Source organism: Punica granatum, chromosome 1 (assembly GCF_007655135.1).
Source record: "Punica granatum isolate Tunisia-2019 chromosome 1, ASM765513v2, whole genome shotgun sequence".
Classification (NCBI taxonomy): Eukaryota; Viridiplantae; Streptophyta; class Magnoliopsida; order Myrtales; family Lythraceae; genus Punica; species Punica granatum.
Window position 1 is genome coordinate 23,816,437 of NC_045127.1, and position 27,030 is coordinate 23,843,466.

The 27,030-nt window shown below is 38.5% G+C and overlaps 1 protein-coding gene across 5 annotated transcripts; it reads left to right on the forward strand.

The window, feature by feature from the left end:
- The first annotated feature begins 215 nt into the window (after nucleotides 1–215).
- On the forward strand, nucleotides 216–25,702 carry LOC116188838 (protein DDB_G0276689). 5 transcript variants are annotated; one of them, XM_031518309.1, is made up of 36 exons: nucleotides 220–1,447; nucleotides 2,634–2,778; nucleotides 3,289–3,567; nucleotides 3,697–3,864; nucleotides 3,946–4,161; nucleotides 5,606–5,700; nucleotides 7,290–7,464; nucleotides 7,764–8,188; nucleotides 9,482–9,605; nucleotides 9,720–9,812; nucleotides 9,909–9,980; nucleotides 10,380–10,517; nucleotides 10,769–10,922; nucleotides 11,116–11,477; nucleotides 11,996–12,453; nucleotides 12,700–13,035; nucleotides 13,337–13,561; nucleotides 13,756–13,846; nucleotides 13,968–14,045; nucleotides 14,215–14,505; nucleotides 14,608–14,805; nucleotides 15,680–16,174; nucleotides 17,548–17,613; nucleotides 18,162–18,491; nucleotides 18,769–18,851; nucleotides 18,948–19,052; nucleotides 19,503–19,728; nucleotides 20,321–20,689; nucleotides 21,276–21,377; nucleotides 21,606–21,749; nucleotides 22,450–22,538; nucleotides 22,842–22,924; nucleotides 23,021–23,136; nucleotides 24,149–24,234; nucleotides 24,900–24,999; nucleotides 25,218–25,702. In XM_031518309.1, the coding sequence occupies exons 1-36, from the start codon at nucleotides 615–617 to the stop codon at nucleotides 25,281–25,283; spliced, it is 7,416 nt and encodes a 2,471-aa protein (XP_031374169.1). In that variant the 5' UTR covers nucleotides 220–614; the 3' UTR covers nucleotides 25,284–25,702. The 5 variants fall into 5 exon arrangements, with proteins under 5 accessions (XP_031374174.1, XP_031374169.1, XP_031374162.1 ...); XM_031518302.1 differs by having other exon boundaries at nucleotides 221–1,447; nucleotides 17,452–17,613; XM_031518321.1 differs by lacking the exons at nucleotides 220–1,447; nucleotides 2,634–2,778 and having other exon boundaries at nucleotides 3,461–3,599; nucleotides 17,452–17,613.
- The last annotated feature ends 1,328 nt before the right edge of the window (nucleotides 25,703–27,030 follow it).

The following is a 27,030-nucleotide window of genomic DNA, read 5'->3' on the forward strand; positions in this document are numbered from 1 at the left end:
GTATTTATTTATTGTCATAAATAGTCTTACTTATATGACTGCCTTTTATTATTTCTTTTTATCTATATTAATTTATAAATTATATATGTCGATTAACATTTTTGGTGAAAAGATGAAAAATTCCGGCGGATATCACCTAGTTAATATAATAATCATTCCGGCGAAAGGCGCGAGTTCTGAACCTAATTTTCTCTTCAATTGGATTTTGACGATGACGCAAAGAAACAACAGCGCAAGAGAAATTCCCCTTGCGGGTTCCCTGAAAGTGCTTCCGTGTAAGGACCAATTTACCTGTCTGAGGGGGTTTGGGGTCTGTGTGTGTGTGTGTCTTATCAATGTCCCCTCCGTTTAGAATAGCCTAGAATGGAATAGAATAGAAGCTTGCCAATTTCTCTCTCCGGGACCGCAACTTTCGATCGAGGACGAGGACCACTGCATCTGAAGGAAGCAGTCACTCACTGGACTGGACAACCAATCCATCAACCCCGAAATTTCAAGGGTTCCCTTCCAAATCGACCATCTCCCCCGTCTACAGATTCCAATGATTCATTCGGTTAACGCAGCTGGGCAGGAGTCGAATCGAATCCATTGAGAGACCCGACCCCACGACGGAAATGGACAAGGAGACGGAGCTGCTCCTGCGCCTGGCCGCGAACCACCTCCACCTCGCTCAGTTCGAGCCCTTCCGCGCTATCCTCCTCACCCTCCGAGCCAAGAACCCCGACCTCGCCCGGACGGTCCTCCAGACAATCGTCGCCAACTCTGGCCGGTTCGACGAGGTCCTTTGGTCGCGCTCCTGCTCTACCCCTTCCTTCCTCACGTACTTGTCCGCTCTCGAGCTGCTCCAGTTCGATAATGCCAGCTCGGCGTGGAGCTTTGACTCGGAAGCCTTGCGGCTGCGCGTCGAGTTCCTCCTGTACGTGCAAATTTTGTTCGATCGGGTGTTGGAGAGAGTCAAGAAGGGGCCGAGCGAGGATTCCGGGGATGTAAATAATGAGCTGAGGGGTTGCGCGAGTGCTCTCGGCAAGGCGTTGGAATTGGGGGTGAGGAGGTTGAAGGCAGATGTAACAGAGGGTGGCGGTGATGTAGATAGGGCGAGTTCTAGTGTGGTGTCCGTGGAGGAATCGGAGTTGACGTATTTGAGGGTGGTGGTTTGGGAATTCGCCGATATCTTCGACTCCTTGTGTTGGAGTGTGAAGCAGCAATTGCAGGGGTGGGCTGTTGATGATTCGGGGCTAGCCCTGATGGTGCATAGGGATGAAAATGTGAGTAGGGACTACTTGCAGGAGGAGGAGGATGTAAAGGTTATGGGGTTCATGCTGAAGAGAGTTCAGTTATCCCATTTGGATGCGATCAAGGAGTGTGTGGGGCAAGGTGACGAGGAAGGAGCAATTAGCCGTCTTAAATTTCTCCACCTCAACTATAATGTCGAGGATGAACAATACCGGTATGATTGTTTTTATCTTTATTGCCTGAGGGTTTATGATGGAAAATTGAGATTGCCTGAAACTTCAGATGTTTTAAGTTTAGGGCTACTTATGCTTTGTCGTCCTCAAATGTACTTCGCTGTTTATTCATGTATATAGCTTCTGATGAAGTTGAAATAATGTGTCCTGTAGTCGGTTTTGCAAATTTTTAAATACTCTTATTCCAAGGGATTTCGTCCTCTAGTATTTGAGGGCTTTCCTTTGGGAGAGTTGCTCGGTTGGATTTGAACTTGGAGTTTCTGGGATTTGTCATGGTGGGACTACGGCTGGATATGGAGTAGATGAATGTGACCTTACTGGTGACTTAGAAGGACATTTCCATGATATTTTGGTATAAGCTTGGAGAAAGGTCCTCCAGCCATTTCTCTGCTTGATGCAAGATCAAACATACTTGTAGTGAAGGCTCAAGTTACATCTTTCTTCACCAGATTGCAAATTGATATTTTTGAGAAAACCTTGGTTCAAATTCCATAATATGCTGAAGATCTCCATGCAGTCATTTTCACAATGAATGGAAGTTTGGTTGTTCTTTGTGGCCACTTGCCAAAATGCTTTTAGTGGTTTAGATAATGCTAGGGCCAGCACTACTAGAAGGATGCAAAACAGATTAAGGGCAAGCAGGGAAACTGGATTCAAAAGATCCTGCTGTATAAAATTTGGATTCGGACAGCTTTACTCTTATTGATGTACGACATTTAAAAATATCTCTGTGACCCCTTTTCTCGACGCTTGCTTCACAAGATTTCTATCTCTTGGAACACGTATCAATATAAAGCACATCAATCGCATGCTTGTCAATGTAATTGAAATGTTGTCTCTCATACATTTGGCATCAAGCTTGTAGTAAACTTTGTTACTAGGCAGTTTGGTTGGCCCTTCTGAGCATGTTTGGCATTTGAAATAGTTTTTTCTTGAGGCTTTTATTTTAAGGGACAAGAAAACATTGATGAAGATATATTTTTTCAATTATAAGGTCAAAGGTGTTTATGCTTGTGAATTTCTTTTATCATATTTGTTCCAAAATGCAATTGCATTCTTTTTGCCTGTATCCTCTGAGGTTTTTCTCATTAATCATCTATTAGTCCTATTTGGTTCATTCCTTCTATCCTTAGTGGTCACATCCCTTATAATTCTATTCTTTGATAGCACGGTCTTCCGAGATCTCGTCAAGATGATTTTATCAGGCAAGGAGGGTTTTGGAGACTCGTGGCATGCTGTGCGAGAAAAATTGTTTTGGATGTACAGAGAAGCTCTTTCACCTGATTCCACACGTCTCGTCCAAATGATTGAGGTGGCATCCTCCTTTGCTCAGCAATGTTTTTCTTTCCTTGGCAAAGACCAATAGACATTAGGCCTAGAAATATTCTACATTTACTGCATCGAGACTTGCCCAAACTAGGTTCTCGTTTCAATCGATACTACTTTTTGCCACATTTTGATGCCTTCCAGAACGATTTTGAGTAGGAAGGCCAAAATATGTACTTACGCTGATTAGGCTGGTGAACCGAGTTATTAGCGAGACTTGGATAATGTTAGTGTTGGACTTAGTTCAGAAAATAGTTATCTTGTAAGCTAATGGCCTGGATAATGGCTTTGACTTTATCTGATCCAGACTTAAAATATTCTGACGAACCAGATCTAGTAATTCATTTCCAAAAAGGGAACGGAAATAATGCCAATAAAACAATCTTCTCTCACTCGTAATCATATGGAAATCGCTAGCTCTCTTAACACCACCTTCATATAAATTGGATGCTACTAGTCTTGTGATGTTGTGTTTCACTTCTTATGCGCCAAGCAGCTTATTCAGGATGAACTGCTCTTGGAGGACATTGAGAAGTGCAGAGCTCTCAATAATAAGGAGATTCCACCACCACTTGATGCTTTCCAGAAACTTCTTTTTGAATCAGAGCCGGGGACTGAGTCGACTTCAAAGATGTTGCTCACAAAGACGACAGTTAACGCTTGCATGAGGGACATGTACCATTATGCTCGAGTTTGTAGATCTCACATGCTGGAATGTAACATGGATGCAGCATTGTCGGCTGTAAAGAAGCAAGACATTGAAGAAGCTAGCAATGTACGTGTGCAGTATTATCTTTAGCTGCATATGTGAGTGCTGAAATAATAGCTTTTGCTCTAGTCAACTGAATCCTTTACTAAATTCTTTGTATCTTACACAGCTCACTTTCCTTTACATATGTCATAGGTTATCGTGTTATTTCCTCGACTTCAACCCCTAGTAGCTGCTATGGGTTGGGATCTGTTGCATGGCAATACGAAAGGACGCCGGAAATTGATGCAGCTATTGTGGACAAGTAAGTCTCAAGTGATTCGTCTGGAAGAATCATCTCTTTATGGCAATCAGTCTGATGAGGTAGTTGTAATTTCTGAGACCAATTAATTTTGATAATCACATTTTTTTCATCTACTTTATTATTAATTTTTTATTTTGCAGATATCTTGTGTGGAGCATCTTTGTGATTCTCTGTGCTATCAGCTGGATCTGGCCTCCTTTGTTGCTTGTGCGAATTCTGGGCGATCATGGGACTCAAAGTCGTCGTTACTGTTGTCTGTTAAAGAACAGATATCATTCACGGATGAAGATTCCTGTATGGATCCCTTTGTCGAGAACTTTGTGCTGGAAAGACTCTCTGTTCAAAGTCCTCTTAGGGTAAGACCTGCTTTTGGGTCCCGTACTGGTAGCATGTTCTATAGCTTTTGTTGTCTGGCCGGTTTTATGATGGACCATCTATATATACATATATAAAGTTGTATCTCTGTAATAAATAGGGTTAGAAAGGTAATTCTATATATGGTATAAGGTCATAAAGGTAAATGTCTAAAATAAACAATTGTTAATGTATATATACAATTAGGGTTAAATTAGTAAATGCTTATAAATCATCAAATATTTAATAGCTTTTTAATTTTTAATGCATATACAATTAGGGTTAAATTAGTAAATGCTTATAAATCATCAAATATTTAATAGCTTTTTCATTTTTAATGCAAGCACATTCTTGATTTTAAAAAATTTATCTCAAAATTTGTCTAGAAAAATCTCTCTCTCTATATATAGAAAGTTGTATCTCCCATAATAAATAGGGTTAAAAAGGTAATTCTATATATAGTATAAGGTCATAAAGGTAAATGTCTAAATAAACAGTAGTAATTGTATATATACAATTAGGATTAAATTAGTAAATGCATATAAATCATTAAATAGTTAATAATTTTTTAATTTTTGATGCAAGCACATTCTTGATTTAAACAAACTAATCTCAAATTTGTTTAGAAGAAAGTACAAAAATAACATATCTATAAAAAACTTTGAAAAATCTACTAATATGCGATAAGCATGTTTAAGTATTGAACATTTTTGGAAAAGTAAAAGATAAATCTATTTAAAAATTTTAAAAGTAAGAATTTGCAAGAAGAATTTATGACAACAAATTTTTTGCATTTTCTTTTTTATAACTAAAAGAAAATCTACTGATATGCAGTAAGCATGTTTAAACATTGAACATTTTTGGAAAAGTAAAAGATAAATCTATTTAAAAATTTTAAAAGTAAGAATTTGCAAGAAGTATTTATGACAATAGATGATTTGCATTTTCTTTTTTACAAAATACATGGAAGTCATCTATGATAATTTTTAAAATTTGATATTTAAGAAAATGTAATATTTTTCTAAGTAATATCATTTTCTTTATCCATATTTGGTATTGTAACTATTTTAAATTATCCTTAATTTGTTATTGCATGCAATAAAATTTGAATGGTTTCAATTTAAAAATATATATAACTTAATGAACATTTCAATTGTAATGTCAGTTTTTAAAACCATCTATAAGTAACCACTCTAACCAATGACACGTGCCTCACACGAGCATAAAAGCTAGTTTTCATATGAAAAACAACTGATCTTGCTGAACAATTCCATTGACATGTCAGCTCATCCACATTTAGGAAGTTCATTGGCCAACCAAGGAGCTGCTCACCTCTTGTTCTCTTTCTATCCATATATCTCAATAGATGGATGATTTATGTAACCATTTGGCAAATGAGCGCTTAAAAAGTTTTTGCTTACTCTTTGTATAATACCTTCCTGGAAGGTATTATTTGATGTTGTTCCAGGCATAAAATTTCAAGATGCTATCAAATTGATCAGCATGCAGCCAATTGCTTCAAACATAGCTGCCTGGAAGAGGTGCGGTTCTATATTTTCTTGAATTGAAGTTGCAGTGCCCTTTCCTGATTTGGTCAAAACTTTCTTTTATCTGTGTTACTGGAACTTTAGTTCATATGCATTATGTCTGCAAATTTTGTGTCCATCTGCAACTTGTTTATACGGTTATCTGTGTTAGTTCTAACCCATATCCTGTGCTGCACAATTTGAGGAGCACTCTTGAATTCTCAACTGCATTGACGAATTGTACTTTGATAATTCAAGATCTTGTTTCTGCTTCTCCTTGTTTTCAGAATTCTATAAGTATGATTCTGCACTTCCTTAGTGTAAAACCTAGTTAAATCTCAAAGGGAACTATTTTATTGAATGATAAAGATGCTTTCTTCAATGATCACCTAGGGGTACCAGTACTAGACATTAACTTTCAATTAATTTTCAAAGGAGCTAGCTTAGGCGGTTACGTTGTGGCCCTTAAGGGTGGTTCATCGTACCAATATGAGATGCTTTTATGTTCTGTTTGATCTTTGCTTGCTATAGAATGCTGGAGATCTTTGGGGATCTTTTTTATTTTTATTTTTATTTTTTATAATAATAATAATGACAAATAACACCTGTTTAAGGGCTGCAAAATATGAGTTTGTGCAACCCCCCTCTTTTTTTTTTTTTTAAACTTTTCTTTGTATTTGCATTCTCTTTGTACCTTTAATGGAATCTCTTTCTATCTTCTGTTCACCCCCCAAAATGAACATCTTAAAAGGAGTCTCATAGAGTCCATTTTAATATTCCTGTTAGTGATTTGTTGTGCTGGACCTAACCTGTTTTCATTCATGTGTAGCCTCCATTGTGGAGAGCTAAAGGTTCAATTGCCCCGTGTTTGTCTGTGCCAATATAATTGGTTGTTATGAAACCTTCTGTTGAGTTGGAATTGCTTAATGGAAAGGCCAAGGCTCACAGAGACTCATGGTCTGCAGTCATAGCGAAATTGGTAGAATTAGAGGTCTGGAAATTGATCAATTAAGAGCTGACCTCTTGAAGGCTGGTTATGTAGGGAGGAATTCTGCAGAATAGATGTTATATCACTTTCTTTAGTTAGAAGAAACAAGTAAGAGAAAACTGGGGGCCTTTTCAGTAACTCTAGGTGCCCTGTTTGGACTTTTTTGTTCGTGGAAGAATTACGAGGAGCTCTTTTCAAGACTAAAAGTTTTAACATCTTCCTTTTGATTCTTTGTTATGGTTGCAAGGGACGTATGGTGTTTGTTTTTGTAGAGTTAGATGCTTTTGGTAAAATTTGTATCAGAATCTATCATTGCTAAGGTTCAAGAGATGATGCAAATAGGAATTGGCTGGTGCTCTGTATGATTTGACCTCAAATCATTAGGATATTTTGTCAAAAAGATAAGTGCTTAGTAGGGATGTGTTTAGCAAACATCAGATCCTGCATATTTAAGTGCCCTGTCTAGTTATGTATCTTTTCTGGCTTCAACTTGGTTAAGCTTTATTCTAATTCCCTTTTTTGAGATTCATTGCTGCAGATAGATATTTATTTGAGCTTTATAGTCTTTATTGGTATGGTATTTTCTCTTGAAAATTCTCACCTAACCCTCATTTAGGATGCAAGATATTGAGCTTATGCATATGAGATATGCTCTAGAATCCACAGTCCTTGCTCTTGGAGCTATGGAAAAGAGCTCGCACGATGGAAAAGAAAGCCACCAACAAGAAGCTGTTTGTCACTTGAAAGATTTGCGGAATCACCTGGAGGCAATCAATGATGTTCCTCGCAAGGTCATCTTAGTAGTTTTTCTTTCCTCTTTTGGCCATAATGGGAGATTTTTCCAGTTTCCGAGGTTTTGCTCACTTTTTTTTTGTGATAACATTCAGACAATGAATTACTGCATATTCTCAGAGAATGTCTTTGGAGGCTATGATCCTTTAGAACAGATTATTGGGAACTAGGATATAGTAGTCATCAGTGACTAAGTCTGCCATGCCCTTTTAGCAGTTGGAAATTTTTTAATGCATTAAGGTTTTAGGATAACTAACTCATTTTGACTAACTCATTCTGGATTTCTCATTTTATGCAGATATTTATGGTGAATGTCATCATCTCACTTCTGCATATAGATGATCTGCCTCTTGATTTGACCCATTGTTCCTCCCCAAAAAGTCATACTGGATCATCTACCACTTGCGTTTGGGAACACACTGATCTTAATGTTGGTGAGGGGGGAAATCGAGTGGTTATATCATTTACGGGGTTGTTACTTGATACATTGCGCCGCAATCTACCATCAACGGTATCTGATCAAGAACATGCTCCAAATGGTAGTAAAAGCCCCACTGCAAGACAGGCCTTAGAGTGGAGAATTTCAGCGGTTAAGCGCTTTATTGAAGATTGGGATTGGCGGTTGTCTATTTTGCAGCGTCTTCTACCACTATATGGGCGCCAATGGAAATGGAAGGAGGCACTGACGGTGCTACGGGCAGCACCGTCTAAGCTACTTAACCTGTGAGTGAATTGTCTTTTCTCCAGCACCCTGCACTTCATTATATGGTGTGAAAAAGCTTTGGCTACTAAATTGTTGGAAAATTGTTAAATATGATTAAGGTTGGATAAAACCATGATCCATTTTCTAATTTTTACAGACAGGTAATGCATGCTTTTCATCCCAAGGTATCACAAAAAAGTGTTGTGGATGCAAGTAGTACTCTGCACTCTTATCATTTTATACTATATACGTACATACATATATATAGAGAACTTGATGAATCTGAGGTAGCTGCAAGGCGGATAGTTGAGTCAACAATTCTAATTTGTAGTCCTCTCTGAGGCCTTTTCTGGGACGAAACACGTCATTCGGCATTGCCACTACATGATAGTATATGTGCTTGACTATAGCTACTTCTAATGTACCCCTAGGCTAAGGTTCAAGCAAGCTAGGGGAGGCCCTTTACTCTTTTTGTTACTAAAATTCATTTGGGAAAAGTGGGAGAGATTTTTAGGTTTCGAAGTTTGCATACTTTTGGCTAAGTGTGCTGCGGAGGGATTTGCGGCGGAGATGATCTGACATTAAACATTGCTATATTTTTGCGGTTTCTCTAACTATGAATGTGAAAATGGTTTATACTGCTTTTCTTTCTACCTTTTCAGATGGTTTAGTTGTGCTTCCGATATACATATGTATATGCCTTTATTGTCATGGTTGGGTTCAACATTATTCATGATAAAATGACATTGAGATGCTTTGGAACGGTACAACCTTAAGAAACAGAATCTTGAATCCTGAAAAGGGAGAGAATATTTTTGAAAATGTGGGTCTTTTATATATATGTATATATATATAAGACCCACATTTTCAAAAAGATAGTCTCCCTTCTATATATATATGTAATGTCTACTATTTGGATCTTGTATATTAGAAAGAGTTTACAAAATTTTAATCATATCTGAAAGGCAATACCACAGAAGTATTCTAGCATCTAAGTGTGAGTTTCACACTTTGCTGTAGTCCTTTAAGATAAATCAGAAAATAACTTAGCAGCTCCTTGGTGCTTTTACGTGTTTGGAAGGGAGCTTAGTTGAGTATAATATTCTTGTGGCCTCCAAGACCACTGGTCCTAGAGAACAGTGAAGTGGCCACAAGTATATGTTTTTCTTTCTCTCCCTGTCATCTTGTTGATGAGAATGCGGATCTTGAAATTCTGTCTGAAACATCTTTGATTTCTGTGAAGGTTTTCTGCACTGGCGTTCTCTTACAGAAAGAATTATTGGACCCTGATTGTTATTCTCTACTTTATTCAGTTGCATGCAAAGGGCAAAGTATGACCTTGGAGAAGAAGCAGTAGATAGGTTTGCATTATCTGCAGAAGATAAAGCTACCCTAGAGCTAACTGAATGGGTAGATCGCACCTGTGGGAGAGCATCTGTAAATCCCACTTCTTTGTTTAAGACAGTTGATTTCCGCTTGAATAATCTTTAGAATTATCCTTCTTTTTAATAAAATTCTAATCATGAGCATTATGTTTTCATTTTCTTTCAGGTAGAAGATGTTGTTTCTCGCGCCGCCGACGGTACATGCATACAGGATCTGGATTTTGCATCGCTGCGTTCCAAGCTAGGTCCACTTGCTGCTGTGAGGACCACAACCTCTACCACTAATATGGTTGGGTGACATGCACAATTGTTTGTTGTTTTAGTTTCTGAATGATACTGTTGAATTTCCTTTCAGATTCTTTTATGCATCGATGTTGCTGCAACATCAGCAAAATCTGCAAAAATGTGCCAGCAGCTCCTGAATCAGGTAAATCCATTATTTACTTACTTTCGAGGTTTATATCTCTTGAATAATGAACTAGATGTACTTTCCTTCCTTGCTCCTCAATGTTATCTATGCGCATCTCTCTGTTCTGCCTCATTGGTTTATAATTGCCTTCTTACACTTATTTATTGTGGTTTGATTCCCATTTAGAAAAGATTTTCTTTTTAAAGTTGGCAACCTGTTTTGGCCTGTAGAGAGTTGATCTCTTATATCTTTTAAAAAGCCTTGCTTGCTATGTGGCTTTAAGGATTCCTGCTTTTGGGGAGATAAACTATCAACACTTCCCTAGTGCATAGATACATTTTAATTTATTATTCTTTTCCCATGCTAGGCTTGCAATAAGTAATGTAGTTTGTGTTGTATCTTTGACATCTTCCACAGGCTCAAGCAGTTTTATCAGAGATATATCCTGGAGGGTCTCCAAAAGCAGGCTCCACCTATTGGGACCAAATTCATGAAGTGGGACTTATTTCCATCTCTCGTCGTGTGCTTAAGCGCTTCCTTGAGTTCTTGGAAGAGGTGGGTCTTTAAATACTGGTGGAACAGCAATATATATGATTAGTTTAAGGCAGAAGGCAAAACATCAAACTGATGCATCTTGCTGCTTTTAGTTTGCTCAGCATATAAACAACTTTTATCATGTTATTAAATGGAGGAATTATTGGAGTGTTTCCATAAAGTTTCTGTTGATTTGATATTGGGGGAAAGAGGGATTTCTTTGCACCATTTCCTTATTGATGGTTTGTTCACCATGCCGTTTTACCCCCCAGGATAATCGTCCTGCTCTTCACACCATTTTGTCTGGGGAAACTGTATTCTCATCCTCAAAGGAGTCTCAGAGGCAAGGACAAAGGGAGCGAGCTCTTGCCTTGCTACATCAGATGATAGATGATGCTCACAAGGGCAAGCGGCAATTTCTGAGTGGTACTTCTTTTATGAGGAATAGCGTTATTTGTTTCAATAAATAGAGAAATATCATTTAAATGATACTTGGGTTGGATCATATACTAAAATTATGTATAGAAAGAGAAAATGCAAAAGCTTTCTTTCACATTACAATTTCAGCCCATGTTTACACTTGCTGTGTCAATGGTTCTTAGTCAGTTCATTTAATTAGGTAAACTTCACAATTTGGCGAGAGCTATCACTGATGAAGAAACTGAACATGATTCAAGCAGAGGAGATGGCATATATTCGGATCACAAAGGTTTTATGCAAGATACAGATCGAGTTTTTGGGCTTGGATTAAGAGCTGTCAAACAGATATTGAGTTCAGGGTCTGGAGAAAATACTTCGCAGCCTATTGATTATGATGTGAAAGAGACTGGAAAGAGATATTTCGGTCCATTAACTTCAAAGCCAACTACATACTTATCACAGTTTATCCTGCATATAGCTGCCATTGGTGATATAGTTGATGGAACGGACACAACCCATGATTTCAACTTCTTCTCTGTCGTGTATGAATGGCCCAAAGATGTATGTCTTTCTTCATTACCAGAAAAGTTTTCTGAGTCAATATCTGTCTGTCTGCTATTACATGTGGTCTTTGCCGGTTCCATTTCTTTTTCTTTTTTTATTTTTTTTTGCAAGCCTGTTTCTATTCATTAAGGGGTATTGTGTCTTTTAGAGTGGATGTTCCCATTAATGACTTGCTTAAGAATATGGTTTTATTTTGGACCTCAATGCAATCTCTTTGTGCTGATTTATTCACCAAAATGATGGCACAAAAGAGTTAAAACTTGGAAATTCTCTTAGTTGTTTGTATTGGTGCGGACGATTGCCCAATAGTTTTCAGTTTGTTTTAATTCATTTGCTGCATGCATTATTTAATTTGTTTCAATAATTAAATAAGTTTGATTTGATGGCCAAAATGAGAAGTATAAGTAATGAACAATATGAGCATGCTTATGACCAGTTAATGCTTTTGTGAGCTCAAGAAAAGACTTACTCCTTGAAGAAGACATGGTTTTTACTTTATGATTTCTTCCGTGCAGCTCTTGACGCGTTTAGTTTTTGATCGAGGTAATACTGATGCAGCTGGAAAGGTTGCAGAGATAATGCATGCTGATTTTGTTCATGAAGTTATATCTGCATGCGTGCCACCAGTTTATCCTCCACATTCTGGTCGTGGATGGGCATGTATTCCAGTGATTCCTGGCTCTTCCAAGAGTCGCTTGGAAAATAAAGTACTTAGTCCCTCCAAAGAAGCTAAACCTAGCTCCTATGGTTCCTCTTCAACTCCTGCTGTTCCACTCTACCCCCTTGAGTTGGATGTTGTGAAACATTTGGTGAAGATATCACCAGTGAGGGCTATCTTAGCATGTGTCTTTGGCAGCAGTATATTATGTGGTGGAAGTGATTCTTCCATTTCCAGTTCGTTGGACAATGGGTTACTGCAGTCTCCTGATGCTGATCATATGTTTTATGAGTTTGTTCTTGATCAGTCTGAGAGGTTAGTGGTTTTGATCAACAAAGTATGTGCATGTTTCTAGATTTCTTTTCTTCTTCCACCAAAAAACGGGAACACCACTTCTGGATCTCTTCTGATTTGCAGGGTTCTTGTAGATTTTATTTACATTTTGTCAGCCCAGTGATCTTGATTTTCCGATCCTGTTGTATGAAGTTTATGCCTTTTTGATGCATCCATTGATGCAATAAAATCCTCCGCTGATGGACTTTACGACCTATTGATGCACAGGTTTCCAACCTTAAACCGGTGGATCCAAACACAGACTAACCTTCATCGAGTTTCAGAGTTTGCTGTAATGTCTTCTCAAACAGCTGAAGATAGCAGAGTTGAACGTGAAACCAGAACTGCAATCAAGAGACTGCGTGAGCATGACAGTGATACTGAGTCAGAACTTGATGATACTACTGCTGCTGGCAATGTCTCGGCTACTTCAGTAGATCTTCATAGTGAAGTTGTCGAACATTGTGACGGCGCTCTAAAGTCTGAATTTGCTGACTTGGGTCCCACAGCTTTCCTTTCTTTTGACTGGGAGAATGAAGAACCTTATGAGAGAGCAGTTGACAGGTACGTATTTGGCATCATCATAGTTGCAAGGAATTTTTTTTTGTTCCTTCTCTAAATTTATCCAGGTTTGCCGCCTTGGGAATTTTCAAATAGATTTTTTCATATCAATTCACCCACTTGGGTGCCGCATTTGCTTTGCTGACCCAAGTTGCAAATGATTTCTGCCCTTTTAAGTTTCCGCCATTAGCTTCTCTATGTTATACTTGTGGAGCATCTTGACTAGGGGATGAGGGTATCTGCTTTTTCTTATATGATGATAGTGGAATCTCTTTTTGATCTCTTTTCGTGCACTCTTAAGTAGATTGATTGATGAAGGCAAGTTAATGGATGCTCTTGCACTTTCGGATCGCTTCCTTCGTAATGGGGCCTCAGACCGTTTACTTCAGTTACTAATTGAACGTGGGGAGGAAAATCAATCAGCATCTAGTCAAGCTCAAAGCTATGGAAGCCATAGCATTTGGAGTAACAGTTGGCAATATTGCTTGCGGTTGAAGGATAAGCAGTTGGCTGCTAGACTTACACTCAGGTATGTGATGCACGTGGTTCTTTGCTTATTATGATGTGTTGTGCTATTATTATATGCACTGCTACTTGAAGCAGTTATTGACCTAATAATCTATCTATCTGCTGGTTCATTTTTATTTTTGACTGTTAGAACTGTTTGTAATTATCAGTGTAACAATTATGTATCATGCATTTTTATTGGTGAAATTGTTTCAGGTACATTCATCGCTGGGAGCTTGATGCTGCTTTGGATGTTCTCACCATGTGCAGTTGTCATCTGCCTCAAACTGATCCAGTCAGGAATGAGGTGCTGGATTTGGTCAATTTGTTTACCCACTTTTCCTTCTGATACACGACTTGGTTACTTTGGTTCTTTCCTTGTCCTTGTTGCCTGATTCGATCAATCTGTCATTATCTGTAATGCTCAGATTTTGCATATGAGACAAGCTCTGCAGAGGTACAGTCACATACTGAGTGCAGATGATCACTATAGCAGCTGGCAGCAGGTCAAAAAAATTCTCTTCATCCCTCTGCTTGTAAAATTGGAGGCACATTGGCTATAAAGTTCGTTTTTGGGGGGTGAGGAGGGAATATATTCCAATTATCTGCGATACTCAGATTTGTAGGAATGCTTTTGCTCTTTTTATTACTTGTAAAAATTTGGGTTGCTTTCAGGTTGAAGCAGCATGTAAAGCAGATCCAGAGGGCTTGGCGCTTAGATTGGCTGAGAAGGGAGCTGTTTCTGCTGCTTTAGAAGTGGCTGAAAGTGCACGGTTATCTATAGATCTGCGGAGAGAGCTCCAGGGTCAGCAACTTGTGAAGCTTCTTACTGCTGACCCTCTGAGTGGTGGAGGTCCAGCGGAAGCTTCGCGCTTTCTTTCTTCACTACGTGATTCTAAGGATGCTTTACCTGTTGCCATGGGTGCAATGCAGCTGTTACCCAACTTGCGGTCCAAGCAGCTTCTTGTAAATCCTTTTTCTTTTCGTTTTGGCTTGGATTTGACAGTGCTGTCTATCCAACTGTTTCTTTTTCTAATCCCTAGCTGTTTTTCCCCCTCTCTTTTGCAGGTTCACTTCTTTCTCAAGCGCAAAGATGGGAATCTATCGGATGTTGAGGTTTCAAGGCTTAACTCGTGGGCCTTGGGTCTTCGTGTTTTAGCTGCCTTACCGTTGCCATGGCAGCAGAGATGCTCCTCACTGCATGAGCATCCCCATCTGATAATTGAAGTTCTTTTAATGGGGAAGCAACTCCAGTCTGCCTCACTGGTAATCTACCTTCCAGAATGAAATAACTTTTCGATACAATATGGCACATTTTTACCTGCAGATAGTGATTTCAGAAACCTCATATTTATGGATGATACTATCATTTTTTTTCTCATCTGCTGCATGGAAGGAACGAGTACTATATAAAATAAAGTCAAATACTGATGTTATAGATTTTTGGGATGTGTTTCTTGAAAATTGTTGCTAATTTTTTTTTTTCAGAATTATTTTAGAAAATCACTCAGGTTTATCATAAAAGAGTGGTTTGAAAATACTGTTGTTACGCATGCAATGATGAGCTTCACTATTATATATTTAGGATAAGTGTTGAGATTCCCATATTGTATTTTTTTTTTTGGTGAAAATTTTCCATATTGTATTATAGACAACAGTGGTTATTTCAAATAACAAGTATCTTACCCTATTCTCAAGCATTTCACCGAGTATCAGTGTTCAGGTTCAAGTCTGCGTACCCATGCATGTCTCCCACCTAATCAATTCCATACGGTCTTTATAAAAACTCGTGTGATGGAATGCTTAGCTAAAATTTATGATAAGGGACACATTCTTTTGGAGAACTTGAATTTTCATTACAGTTGGTAGTGGTCTATTCAAAATTTCATTAGTTACATACAATTATGAGGCAGACTTTTCATTACGGAAAAAGGAAAAGCTCAGTAATATCTAAATTGGGAACAGTGTCTTTGATGTTTCTAAAGAACTATCGTGTGGAGCAATAAAAAAGAAAGCACTTCTCAAGTGCAATCTTTAGAAAACAGCTTTCTTTATTTCTGGCTCTAGCGAAAAATTACCTGGAGGACTTAGAATCTTTACTTATTCACTCATGTAGTTGGTTGATTATCTCTTCTGACAGATCCTCAAGGAATTTCCTTCACTGAGAGACAATGCCATTTTTGTTGCATATGCTGCTAAAGCTGTTGCTGTTAACATCAGTTCTCCCTCCAGGGAAGTTTGTACTTCTGTAGCTAGCACAAGGCCAAGGCCAAGGCCAAAAATGAAATCTGGTGGTTTGGCAAAGTCATCTTTTTCTAGCAGTTTAAGTAGCTTGCAAAAGGAGGCTCGCCGAGCTTTTTCTTGGGGCCCTCGAAATGGGGGGGAGAAGGGTGTCCCAAAAGATAATCAGCGGAAGAGAAAGAATTCTGGAATATCTCCATCTGAGAAAGTTGCTTGGGAAGCAATGACGGGTATACAGGAAGATTCTATGGCACCTTTTTCTACTGATGGGCAAGACCGGCTTCCACCTGTTTCAATAGCTGATGAATGGATGCTTACTGGCGATCCAATCAAGGATGAGGCTATTAGGTCCTCACATCGATATCAAACAGCCCCAGACATTACTCTATTTAAGGTTCACTTCTTGAATTGTCTATCTATTTCATATTTTGTTGGTAGTGGTCCTTGGAATGCTGTTTGCACTGATAAGAACAGATACTACACTCAATCTTAGCCAAAAGGGAGAAAGGTATTTTTTTCCATTGTTGCCAAAGGCCAGGAGGCGCTAGCCCTTAGTACACCATCTCTTTGATATCTAGACAAATATGCCCTTAAACCATGGGACAAATTAGCGTCCATAGTCTAGAGTTATCTAGAAATGACGAAGCCAAAGTAATTTTGTGAGAAATAGAATGAGAGTTATTTTCAAACTTTGCAGCAGAGTAGGCTACTTCGTCCCCTTAGCATTGAAGACAGCGCACGTCTTTATATTCACCTTTTGCTTGAAAATCATCCCTTGTCACTTGTAGTTTCTTCTACGACTCTATTCTCTTCTCTTGGGAAAACTGTATTGGGTGGCCGCAACTTGTCCATACTGCACATTTTTTTTTTCCTGGAATTTGAAAGTATATGTAGAAGCGGAGAATTGAAAGAAAAATTAGTTCATTGATATTATGTAATATTACACCCTTCAGCGAAGGTAATTGAAACTGAAGATGATCAAAGCTTGTTATGGGCAAAAGATTTGAATTATCTTGTTTTATATTAAATGTTTTGCATTGACTAGTGAGTGTAGATGAGTTTTACATTTGCTGTTTGGTCACTGTAGGTTAGACCACTAGTTTAATCTATGTTCATGATTTTCCAATAATCTTTCTAAAATGAAATCTCATATTGTTAATTTTTCAACGAGAGCCTAGTTACTTTAATAGGACTGGGATGCAAGTGCCGAGGAAATTGTGGCTCTGAGCACCATCCAAGCTGTATTGGACAAAATTGAATAGTTAGCACATACACATTTTTCTGATCAGCAGGTGACATGTAACCGAAGAAATGGTCAGTAATTTGCTTTTGAGATCACTTTTATCGATCTTCAAGAGCTTATATGAGAAATCTTGTGCAATAAATTTTAAATTTCTCAAAATTAGCATCTGTTGATTTATTCTGGATCGTACTTTCATTCAGTGGAGTGGTTGTAGCTGGCGATAGAGGGTAAGAATATATAGGTAGCTTGTGGAGCAGCTCGCAGTGCATATTTGAAGAGATTATATGCCTTGGAATGGCAAAGAGTTTCCTCACCAAGGAGGAGAGAGTTGATTAGAATGCCGCTGAGGTTTTTGAGCCAGGAACATAGTATATCCAGTTGTCTTTCTTAACCTTCAGTCAATCCTAACTAAGATTTGAACCTTTCAGGCACTGCTTTCTTTGTGTTCTGATGAAATGGTTTCTGCCAAAAGTGCTATGGACTTGTGTGTTAACCAGATGAAGAATGTTCTGAGCTCCCAACAGGTGCCGGAGAGTTCATCCATGGAAATGATTGGACGGGCATATCGTGCGACAGAGACATTTGTGCAGGTTCTGTCTAGCATAGCCAAGTCCACAAGATGCATAAAGCTGTAGCTGTTTCATTTTTTATTCCCAAGCATGCACAATCAGCGAGAGTCGTAAAATAAAAGTGTGCAATTACACTTTATGATACATAAATTTCTACTATAAAAAATTTTATTAGCGAGGGAGTTGAGGATTGCAAATACCCTTTCTTAGCCTGAATCAGTGGTATGAAATGCTTGGCCCTTCACAGCATGAGGCCATAGACTGGCATTCCTTCTTCAGAGGCGAAATTATATGCCACAAAGCTTTGATTGAGTCTTGAGGTTGATCATCTTGCTGAGGATTGAAGCACTCGTACTGTGCTGTTGATGAACAGTCAAGATGTATTAACTTTTCCGTCCCAGAAAAATCTGTCGTCGTGTATATCTTTGTTGCCATTTTCATTAAATTCAAGTAAAAATAGCCAACATTCGTTCTAGTAACATGAGTGAACATACATCTTAATGTGAAAAGTCAATAATTCAACATTCTCATGCAGGTTTGAGTAATATATAGTGCATGTTTGGTTACAGGGTTTATTTTATGCCAAATCCCTTCTAAGAAAACTCAGTGGTGCAGCAGAATTGCCTATTTCTTCTGAAAGAAACAGGGATACTGATGATACATCGTCTGATGCTGGTAGCTCAAGTGTGGGTAGTCAGTCCACAGATGAGCTCTCTGAGCTCCTGATGCAAGCAGATGTGTGGTTAGGCCGGGCAGAGCTGCTTCAGAGCCTCCTAGGTTCTGGAATTGCGGTTTCTGTTGATGATATTGCAGACAAAGAGTCTTCTGGGCGGCTTCGTGACAGGTTGACTGCAGATGAACGCTACAGTATGGCCGTTTATACTTGCAAGAAGTGCAAGGTAGATGTTTTCTACTAATAAACTATAATAATTTCTTTCTGGCATGACAGACAAAAAAACTCGTAGTCTGGGAGTTTCTTTTTGCAAATCTAGTCCTTACTTCTTAAATTCGGTGATATAAATTACATAACTTTTATAATGAAAAAGTAGCGACTTTCACTTTTTTGCGGTTTAAGTGCTCACATGTTGAGTGCAAGATGGACGTGGCATCAGCAAGCAATTTAACTAGTAACATTATGAAGTGCTACATGCTTAAAATATGTGGCTCCTCTTGCAGATAGATGTTTTTCCTGTTTGGAATGCTTGGGGACATGCTTTGCTTAAAATGGAGCGGTATGCACAAGCTCGAGTGAAGTTCAAGTACGTCTCCCTTCCCTTTATGAATTTCCGTAGTCCATATATATAAGAGTTGATTGGGTATATCTCAAAAGTTTCTGTTTCTCTGTCTCTTTTTAGGCAAGCTCTTCAATTGTTCAAGGCTGATCCTGCTCCAGTCATTCTAGAGATAATTAATACTATTGAAGGGAGTCCACCGGTTGATGTTTCAGCAGTTCAATCTATGTAAGATTGCTTTCAACTCATAGCAGCAAGAAGTTCTATACCTATAATTACAGGTTTCACTGCCATAAATAAAGGCTCCAGATCTTGAAGATTCTTTGGAGATTAAGGGCATCGTTTTATGCCACATACTAACGGAGGAATGACTCATTCATTGGTTATAACTTTAACTTTGAGCATATGGTTGAATGGTCAACTGTGGACCAGGGGAAATAAGGATACTCTTGACCATTCACTAAGTTGTCATGTAACCCTGCAACAGAAACGAAAAGTAGCCTTCTTCTCTCAAAGTGCAATCTTCGCATTCCATGAAGATATTTGATGCATCGCTTTTACATATTTTGGTTTTGAAATGCTTAGAAACTGTTAATTTGCTTTTCTATTATATGTTCACATTTTAATTAGCAATATTGTTTAGTTGGCAAAGTCTGATTGAGGGCACTTCCATTTCAGGTATGAACATTTGGCTAAAAGTGCACCAGCAATTATGGACGATTCACTTTCTGCTGATTCATATCTAAATGTACTATACATGCCAACTACATTTCCACGTTCCGAGGGCTCTAGGCGGTCACTTCCATTTTCAGATAATTCTGCTCGAAGTGTGGATTATGATGATGGACCTCGCAGTAACTTAGATAGCATTCAATACCTTGAATGTGTTACCTATCTGCAAGATGTAAGTTAAACTTCTTTATTTCGTTTTAGGCAAAATGAATATCTGCTTATGCTATTCCCTGGCCTTTTGGCTTGTATGTTGATTGTTCAGAAATTTTTGTTCAATCTATTGAAAGGACTATTCGGCATATAATTAGCATATTATTAGATGATAAATATGATGCATTGGCTTCGTATGGTTTAGCCATGAGTTAGATCTTTTGGTAAGTAGTTGGGTTGACTTTTTGCACCTACTTATTCTGCCTTCACTTAAGCCACTTCCACTAGTTGGCTATTCGTAATTATTTGTTGGCAAGTGGATTGAGTGTCGGTGAACAAGTGTACCACTACCTTGCTTTTGTTTAAGCAGCTTGCTTTTCGGATTAGTTGAGTCTATCAAAGATTTCACAAATGTACTTGGTTTTGAAATTTCGCTTCCGTCATCATCCTACTCGTTTCTGACTGTTCTTCAGGTCTTTTTCCAATTTGCTTGTATATCACTATGGAGTCATTTACCGTTATCATTCTCTGCCTCGTTTATTCTCTCTGCTGCCTTTTGGCTATTCTAGTAATGTCTCAGACTTCTTTCGTCTTCTTGTTTATTGAATATACAGTATTCTCGGCAACATCTACTTGCCTTTATGTTTAGGCATGGTCATTATAAGGATGCATGCATATTATTTTTCCCACCAAATGCTGTCCCTCCACCTCCTCAACCATCAGCTTACGGAGTTGCCGCTTCTTCCTCTTCATCTCCCCAAAGGCTGGATCCTTTGGCAACTGATTATGGGACAATAGACGACTTGTGTGACCTTTGTATTGGTTATGGAGCCATGTTTGTGCTCGAAGAAGTGATTGCAAGTAGAATATCATCTGCAAACCCACAGGATACAGCAGTGAATCAGCATTCAATGGCAGCTATTGCCCGAATATGCAGTTACTGTGAGACTCATAAACATTTCAACTATCTGTACAAGTTTCAGGTATACTTATCTCTGTCCCAGTTAGTTTCTGGTTCGAGAAATAAGTGCAAACTTTTAGGTTACAGTTATATGTCTGTGTGTGTGTGTGTTGTAGTTATTATGGGGATTTGATTCATTGGGAGAAATTAAGACCCCCATTATACTGCTAGTGTTGCAGATAATTATACCTTATTCCAATTGTTACCTGATATCTATTCTGGCCTGCATCTGCCTACTATTTGTCACCTTCAGATGAACGATGCAACCTTTTTTTGTTTCATTTGCCCTATTATGGCATTTCTAAAATAGTAGCTTGGGAAGCTGTTGCTCTACGGTGGTGCTATAAATAGCAGGGTGTCTAGTTTAAAGTAGCTACCTGTTTTCTGAATATAATACCTTAGTTCTTATCAAATAGTAAATTACCCTATTGTAATTTGAAAGGCATGATAACGGGGTTGAAAAGGACTGGATGTTAAAAATAACACTTCATTGGCCTAAATAACAAATTACCTCATTTTTAGCAAGTGATCTTATTTTAGGAAGAAATGTTTCAACTTAATTGAGAAATCAGGGGTACTTACACTGTTGAACTTATTGTACATTTCAGGTTATTAAGAAGGACCACGTGGCTGCTGGTTTGTGCTGCATTCAGTTATTCATGAATTCCGCAACTCAAGAGGAAGCTATAAAACATTTAGAACATGCAAAGGTATGATTCCATTATAGCCCTCCATTCTTAACCATCTTCTATTTCAGAAGGTCAGGGCAACTTGTCTAGAGTTCTTCTAAAACTCATCCATCAGATGCAATTGTTAGTCATAACAAATGACAGGTTTTTGAATTTGGCGAGTAGTTTTCCCCTTCATTTCTTTTTCTTGCTGGGGTTTTGTCAATCTGCGCAAGTCATGATCTAAAAGTGATTTTCCCTTGGGTGTAGATCCATTTTGATGAAGGCCTATCTGCACGATGCAAAGGTGGCGAATCCACTAAGCTTGTTACGAAGGGTCTTAGAGGAAAGAGTGCTTCTGAGAAGCTTACTGAAGAAGGACTTGTCAAGTTCTCTGCTCGCGTTGCCATTCAAGTGAGTTATTTCTAAAATGAGATGTTGAATGTTATATTCCCTTTATCGATAAAATTTAAGATATTATTGTTTTAAAAAAAAAAAGATGAACAAAATAAAATGGATAAAATTGGGAGATATTTTGATGTCAATGAATATTCATGACACTGAACTGGAGAATCTTGCTGGTAATTGCGAGGCTGGAGTCAAAGAAATTTCAAGCGAGAGGTTGCCAAAACGATTTTATAGCACAGTAATTTCCAGTTATTTATCCAATTTGGGATTGTTTAATAATAAAGGAAGGAGATATCTGAATATTTTCCACAGAAAAAATAAATACATAAATAAAATAATGGCTTGGAGAAATTTCCTGATAGATGTACACTGGTTTCAAAGGTCAATTACTAGAGGTCTATGTTGGAGGTGATTGATATCACTGAATTGCTTCCTAAAGGTTTACATGATGTGGGGGGGGGGGGGGGGGGGGGGGGGGGGGGGGGGGGTGGGGGGGTTTGTTGTTGTGGTGGAAGAAATAAAAAAGCTTATGAAAATGCATTATTTCTTAGTTAAACCTTTTCAATGAACACTAATCATGTAGATGATGCTATTTTGAAGGATATTATCTGTATAATCTTTTCCGAGTCAGTGTATGAATGTGCTCACATTGACTTTCATTGGTCCATAGCCTAATATTCTCTTGTAAAATTATATTATTGACCAGATGGATGTTGTGAAATCATTTAATGATTCAGAAGGGCCTCAGTGGAAACATTCACTTTTTGGAAATCCAAATGACCCTGAAACATTCAGGTTTGTGCTACTTGGATTTTAGTTTTTCTGGGTTAAAATAAAACAATTCATTAATGAGACAATGATGCATATTCAAATGTGTGAGTTTAGTGTTTGCCTACTAGATATTGCATCTTATGCATCTCGATTTCATGTCATACTTTGGAAAGTTCTTTAGGCTGTAAAGATGCTGTTTTGATTTGATGGAATTCCAAGCTTTATTTCTAAAATTTTGAATGAAAATTTTCTAACGTACAAAGGCATATTTTGGTACTCAATAAATTGGCTACATTTGTATAAATTTATTTTTGTGTGCTCTTTCAGGAGAAGATGTGAGATTGCAGAGACTCTGGCAGAAAAGAACTTTGACCTGGCCTTTCAAGTGATATATGAATTCAATCTTCCTGGTGATCACTAGTTTATGGCCTTACATGTTTCTTCTGCATGGGGGATCTAAGGTTGTAGATCATTTAGTTATGCTGATGACTTCTTATTTCATGCAGCGGTCGATATATATGCTGGGGTAGCTGCATCACTTGCTGAGAGGAAAAAGGGGGGACAATTGACAGAATTCTTGAGAAACATCAAAGGGACTATTGATGATGAGGATTGGGATCAGGTAAATTGTATTATAAGTATTAAGAGTTCAGAGTAGGAAGCAATTGATCACCTCAGTGCAACAGTAATTTGATTGCTTGAGAGATAATACCTACATAACAGAACCAGACTGAACAGTGAAATAGGCAGGCCATTGATTCATGGGTCAACAGTGATCGATGGTTCCAGTGCTTATATAAATATATAATTAAAAAAGAAGCAAAACATTTGAGGTGGAATTATCATCGATGAGGTTGCATGAACCTTCTTTATGGGGTCTCCATCAAACTTCGACGTATCTCCAGGTACTAGGAGAGTGGACAAGCTGATTTTCATTCTTCTACAATGACAAATCAGCTTGTTCACCTTACCTCTACCAGGAGATTTGTCATTTACAGTAAAGGGCATTGCATTTTGAATTTATCAAGTCTTGTGGTCAAATAACTTGTCAAGTTTGCTCTTTAACAACATGACTTGTTTAATCAGAGGACCTTTTATATCTAAAAGAACAAGCCACCCGACATGTTATAGAACAAGGTGATATATCCTTTTTGGCTTCTGCAAAACCATGCCCATATGGTACCCAGAATCACATTATTGGCACTTTCAGTCCACCCTCACCCATATGTGTCCATATGGGTCTGCATCCAGGAGCTGGATTGGCTAGATGGCCATTTTCCTGTCGAACTGGTTGAAACAGATGCTTTGGTTTGGTTTTCATAACTACAAGTGAAAAGTGTCATTCTGATTATAAGAAAAAGAAAAGAGATGCAAATGCTGAACGTAATATAAATGAATGGTCCCACAGATGCTTTCATGCAGATATGCATTGTAACAGGGTAGAATACTATGAATACTAAAAGCCTTTCCACCTTTATTGGTCTTTCTGCTAATGGTGTTGCTGTATCCAACATCAGTTTAATGATTTCTATATAAATCCAACTGCTTCAGCATTCTCAATTTGATAAGAAAAAGAGAATTAATGTAATTCTTTATGCATGTCCAAATATCCTAATGTTTATGGAATGCTGCAGGTGTTGGGGGCTGCAATCAATGTATATGCTAACAAGCACAAGGAACGGCCTGACCGTCTTATAGACATGCTAACCAGCAGCCACAGGTAATAATTTCAGTTGTCACCTTTTACACTTGCAAATGTGAATAATAATCATTTTCAAAGTGACAGAACCATCTAGGCAGGATCTGGTCACAGCATGGGTTAATATGGTTCACTTTGAAAATATCTGAATGGCGTATTTAAAAATATAAAGTTTGTAATCATTCTGGTTCAGTGCTAATTGCTGGTCATTGCAAGTACCAGGCTTTTCAATCCAGTTCAAACTATTTCTTATGCATTTCACTCTACTGCCAAGTCATGACAATTTGCAGCCAATTCTTGTCAAGCCAGTTTAAGTGGCCAATCCAGTCCGATTCTGAAAATTATAGTTATGCTAACTCAGAGCTAGCTGGTTCTGCCCTAGCAAAAATGTGTTCCTCGTCATTATTAGTATGAGAGGCCAAAAAGTCTTACATGTAATGACTCTGCATAATATTGAAGGGGATGGGGGCAGGAAGCCGAGGCCAGGTTAATTTAAGTTGGAGAGCAGAATTTCTTAGTTAACAAATCAGATGTATAACTTACTGACTCATGTGGGGCAACTTTCTGCTTTGAACAATTGCTGTAATAGTTAAAGAGTAAAGAAGGTCTCAGGGTTTCTGGTTACGTTCTTTTTCATATTAAAAGAATGCATTAAACTCAAATGCTATATTGGTTTGTGCCGACAGGAAGGTGCTCGCTTGTGTGGTTTGCGGTCGTCTCAAGAGCGCTTTCCAAATTGCTTCACGGAGTGGGAGTGTTGCTGACGTGCAGTACGTGGCACATCAGGTTATATTCCTACCAATTAGGCTCAGAATTTTTATATGAACCAATGCAGCAAGTGCTGATTTATGAACCGACCAGAAAAACTTTTGTTGCTTATAAGCTTCAAGCTTTTCTATTGAATGGTCATATTAGTGGATATTATTTATTGAGGGGACACATAACTCTTATTTTATATTGTTGTATTTATTTCTAATGGGCAACTTGTGGACCATTACTTGCAGGCGTTACATGCAAATGCACTCCCAGTGCTGGATATGTGTAAGCAATGGTTGGCCCAATACATGTAATTCCGATTTGCTGCTGATGGAAGATAACATTAGGGTTCAACCCGTGAATTACGTGATTAATTTTGTCTGACCCTTTTCCAAGAAGGGGAGAACAAGTTTGAGACGCCTCAGCTTTGGGATGAGCAGTGTGATTATGGCTTGCCAGAGCAGATTCTGGCTGTATAGTCACTGTGCATACTGCTGCCAATCTTTCCCTGTTTTTGTAAGGAAAGATTTTTGTTGTTTTTATCGTTTTCGAGATGTAAAGGTAATGTTTTGGATGTAGAATATTTCTGTCATATTCGGCGGCATGTTCTCGGCGTTGGTGGAGTCTCACCCCCGGGGAAGACAGTTTTGTAGTACTTTGGGATGCAGGTAACTTCTTTGATGTGGTGATACGATTCATTGATTGGAATAAATGAGATTTGCCTTTTCAAAAAGGGGTGCTTCATTTGCAGAAAAAGAATTTAATTATGCTTCCTTGTTCTGTTAGATATTCCGTCGATCATCGAAGCTGGAGCGTGTTTATAAAATTTTGCACATGTACATTATCCATGTGAGCTTACCTTCGACCCGGAACTGCATAGCAAGGGCATGAAAAGGCGTGGATGTCCATGTTAAGTCCTTAATATCAGCTTGAAGCTACGTGTTATCTATGTTATAACTCGTATAAGAGGTTTGAGTTAGTTTTGCTTGCACGGGACGAGAGGTTTACTCACATAGGCCGAGTTGAGTCACTTGGCATGAAAGATCGACTTAGGTGAGTCTACTTTCCCTGGTGATTTCAGCTCTGTAGGATTGAACAAACTCAAAAAGCTCTACTGCCAATTGACCAAGGGCCACGTATGACTTGAAGAGCATCGCCACAAGATTTATAAGATCATACAGGTTCCACGGTCACCAAGGAGTATTTAGTCTTACAAGGTGATTCTTGCTGATTTACACGGGATTCCACGTGCCCCATGCTATTCGGGTTAGAGCATGAGCTAGTAATGCTTTCGGCTATTGGACTCTCACCAAATAGCCTCACCATCTAGGGTGCAGCATTCCACCGCTTTGCTTAGCAGCACAATACTCGTATTGCTCTCCCACAACCCTGTTTTTACTGTTTAGGCTGCTCCCATTTCACTCGCTGCTACTAAGGGAATTGCTTTTGCTTTCTTTTCCTCTGGCTACTGAGATGTTTCAATTCGCCGGGTAGTCTCTTGCCTACTCATGGATTCAGTAGCAGTTCGAAAGGTTGACCTATACAGTTTACAGCTTCAAAAAAATGAGATATTTCAATTAGAAGGAAATGATTAAAAATTCATCAATTTAAAGGATTTCATCATATTAAAAGGAGATTCAAGGTAAATCATCGAGTTCTTTGGGGATTTATTATCCTCCTAGTGCTCTTATTTATAGTCAAACTCCACCAACTTGCCCCCTTGGAGTGAGTTATAATGGACAGCGACAACCAATCCAACATCGGAGAGGAACAAATGCTACGCTTGGTGGACCGAATGGGACAGGATTTTAAAGCGGGATTGGACAGAGATTTTAAATCTTGTGAACTATCCATGGCCTTGGAGGACGTCGGCGATCTCAACTGGTCGGTGGTGATTTGTTTGAAATTTCAATAACTTGATTTATAATAATAAAGTTGATTATCTATTTGTTGGCCTTCCGTCTGATAAAGGGAAGATGAAATCACGGCAATGGTGGCTCGAAGCCTGCCATCACGGTCCAATTGAAGTCAGTAGCGATCTTTGAGGCCATCAGCTGCCTC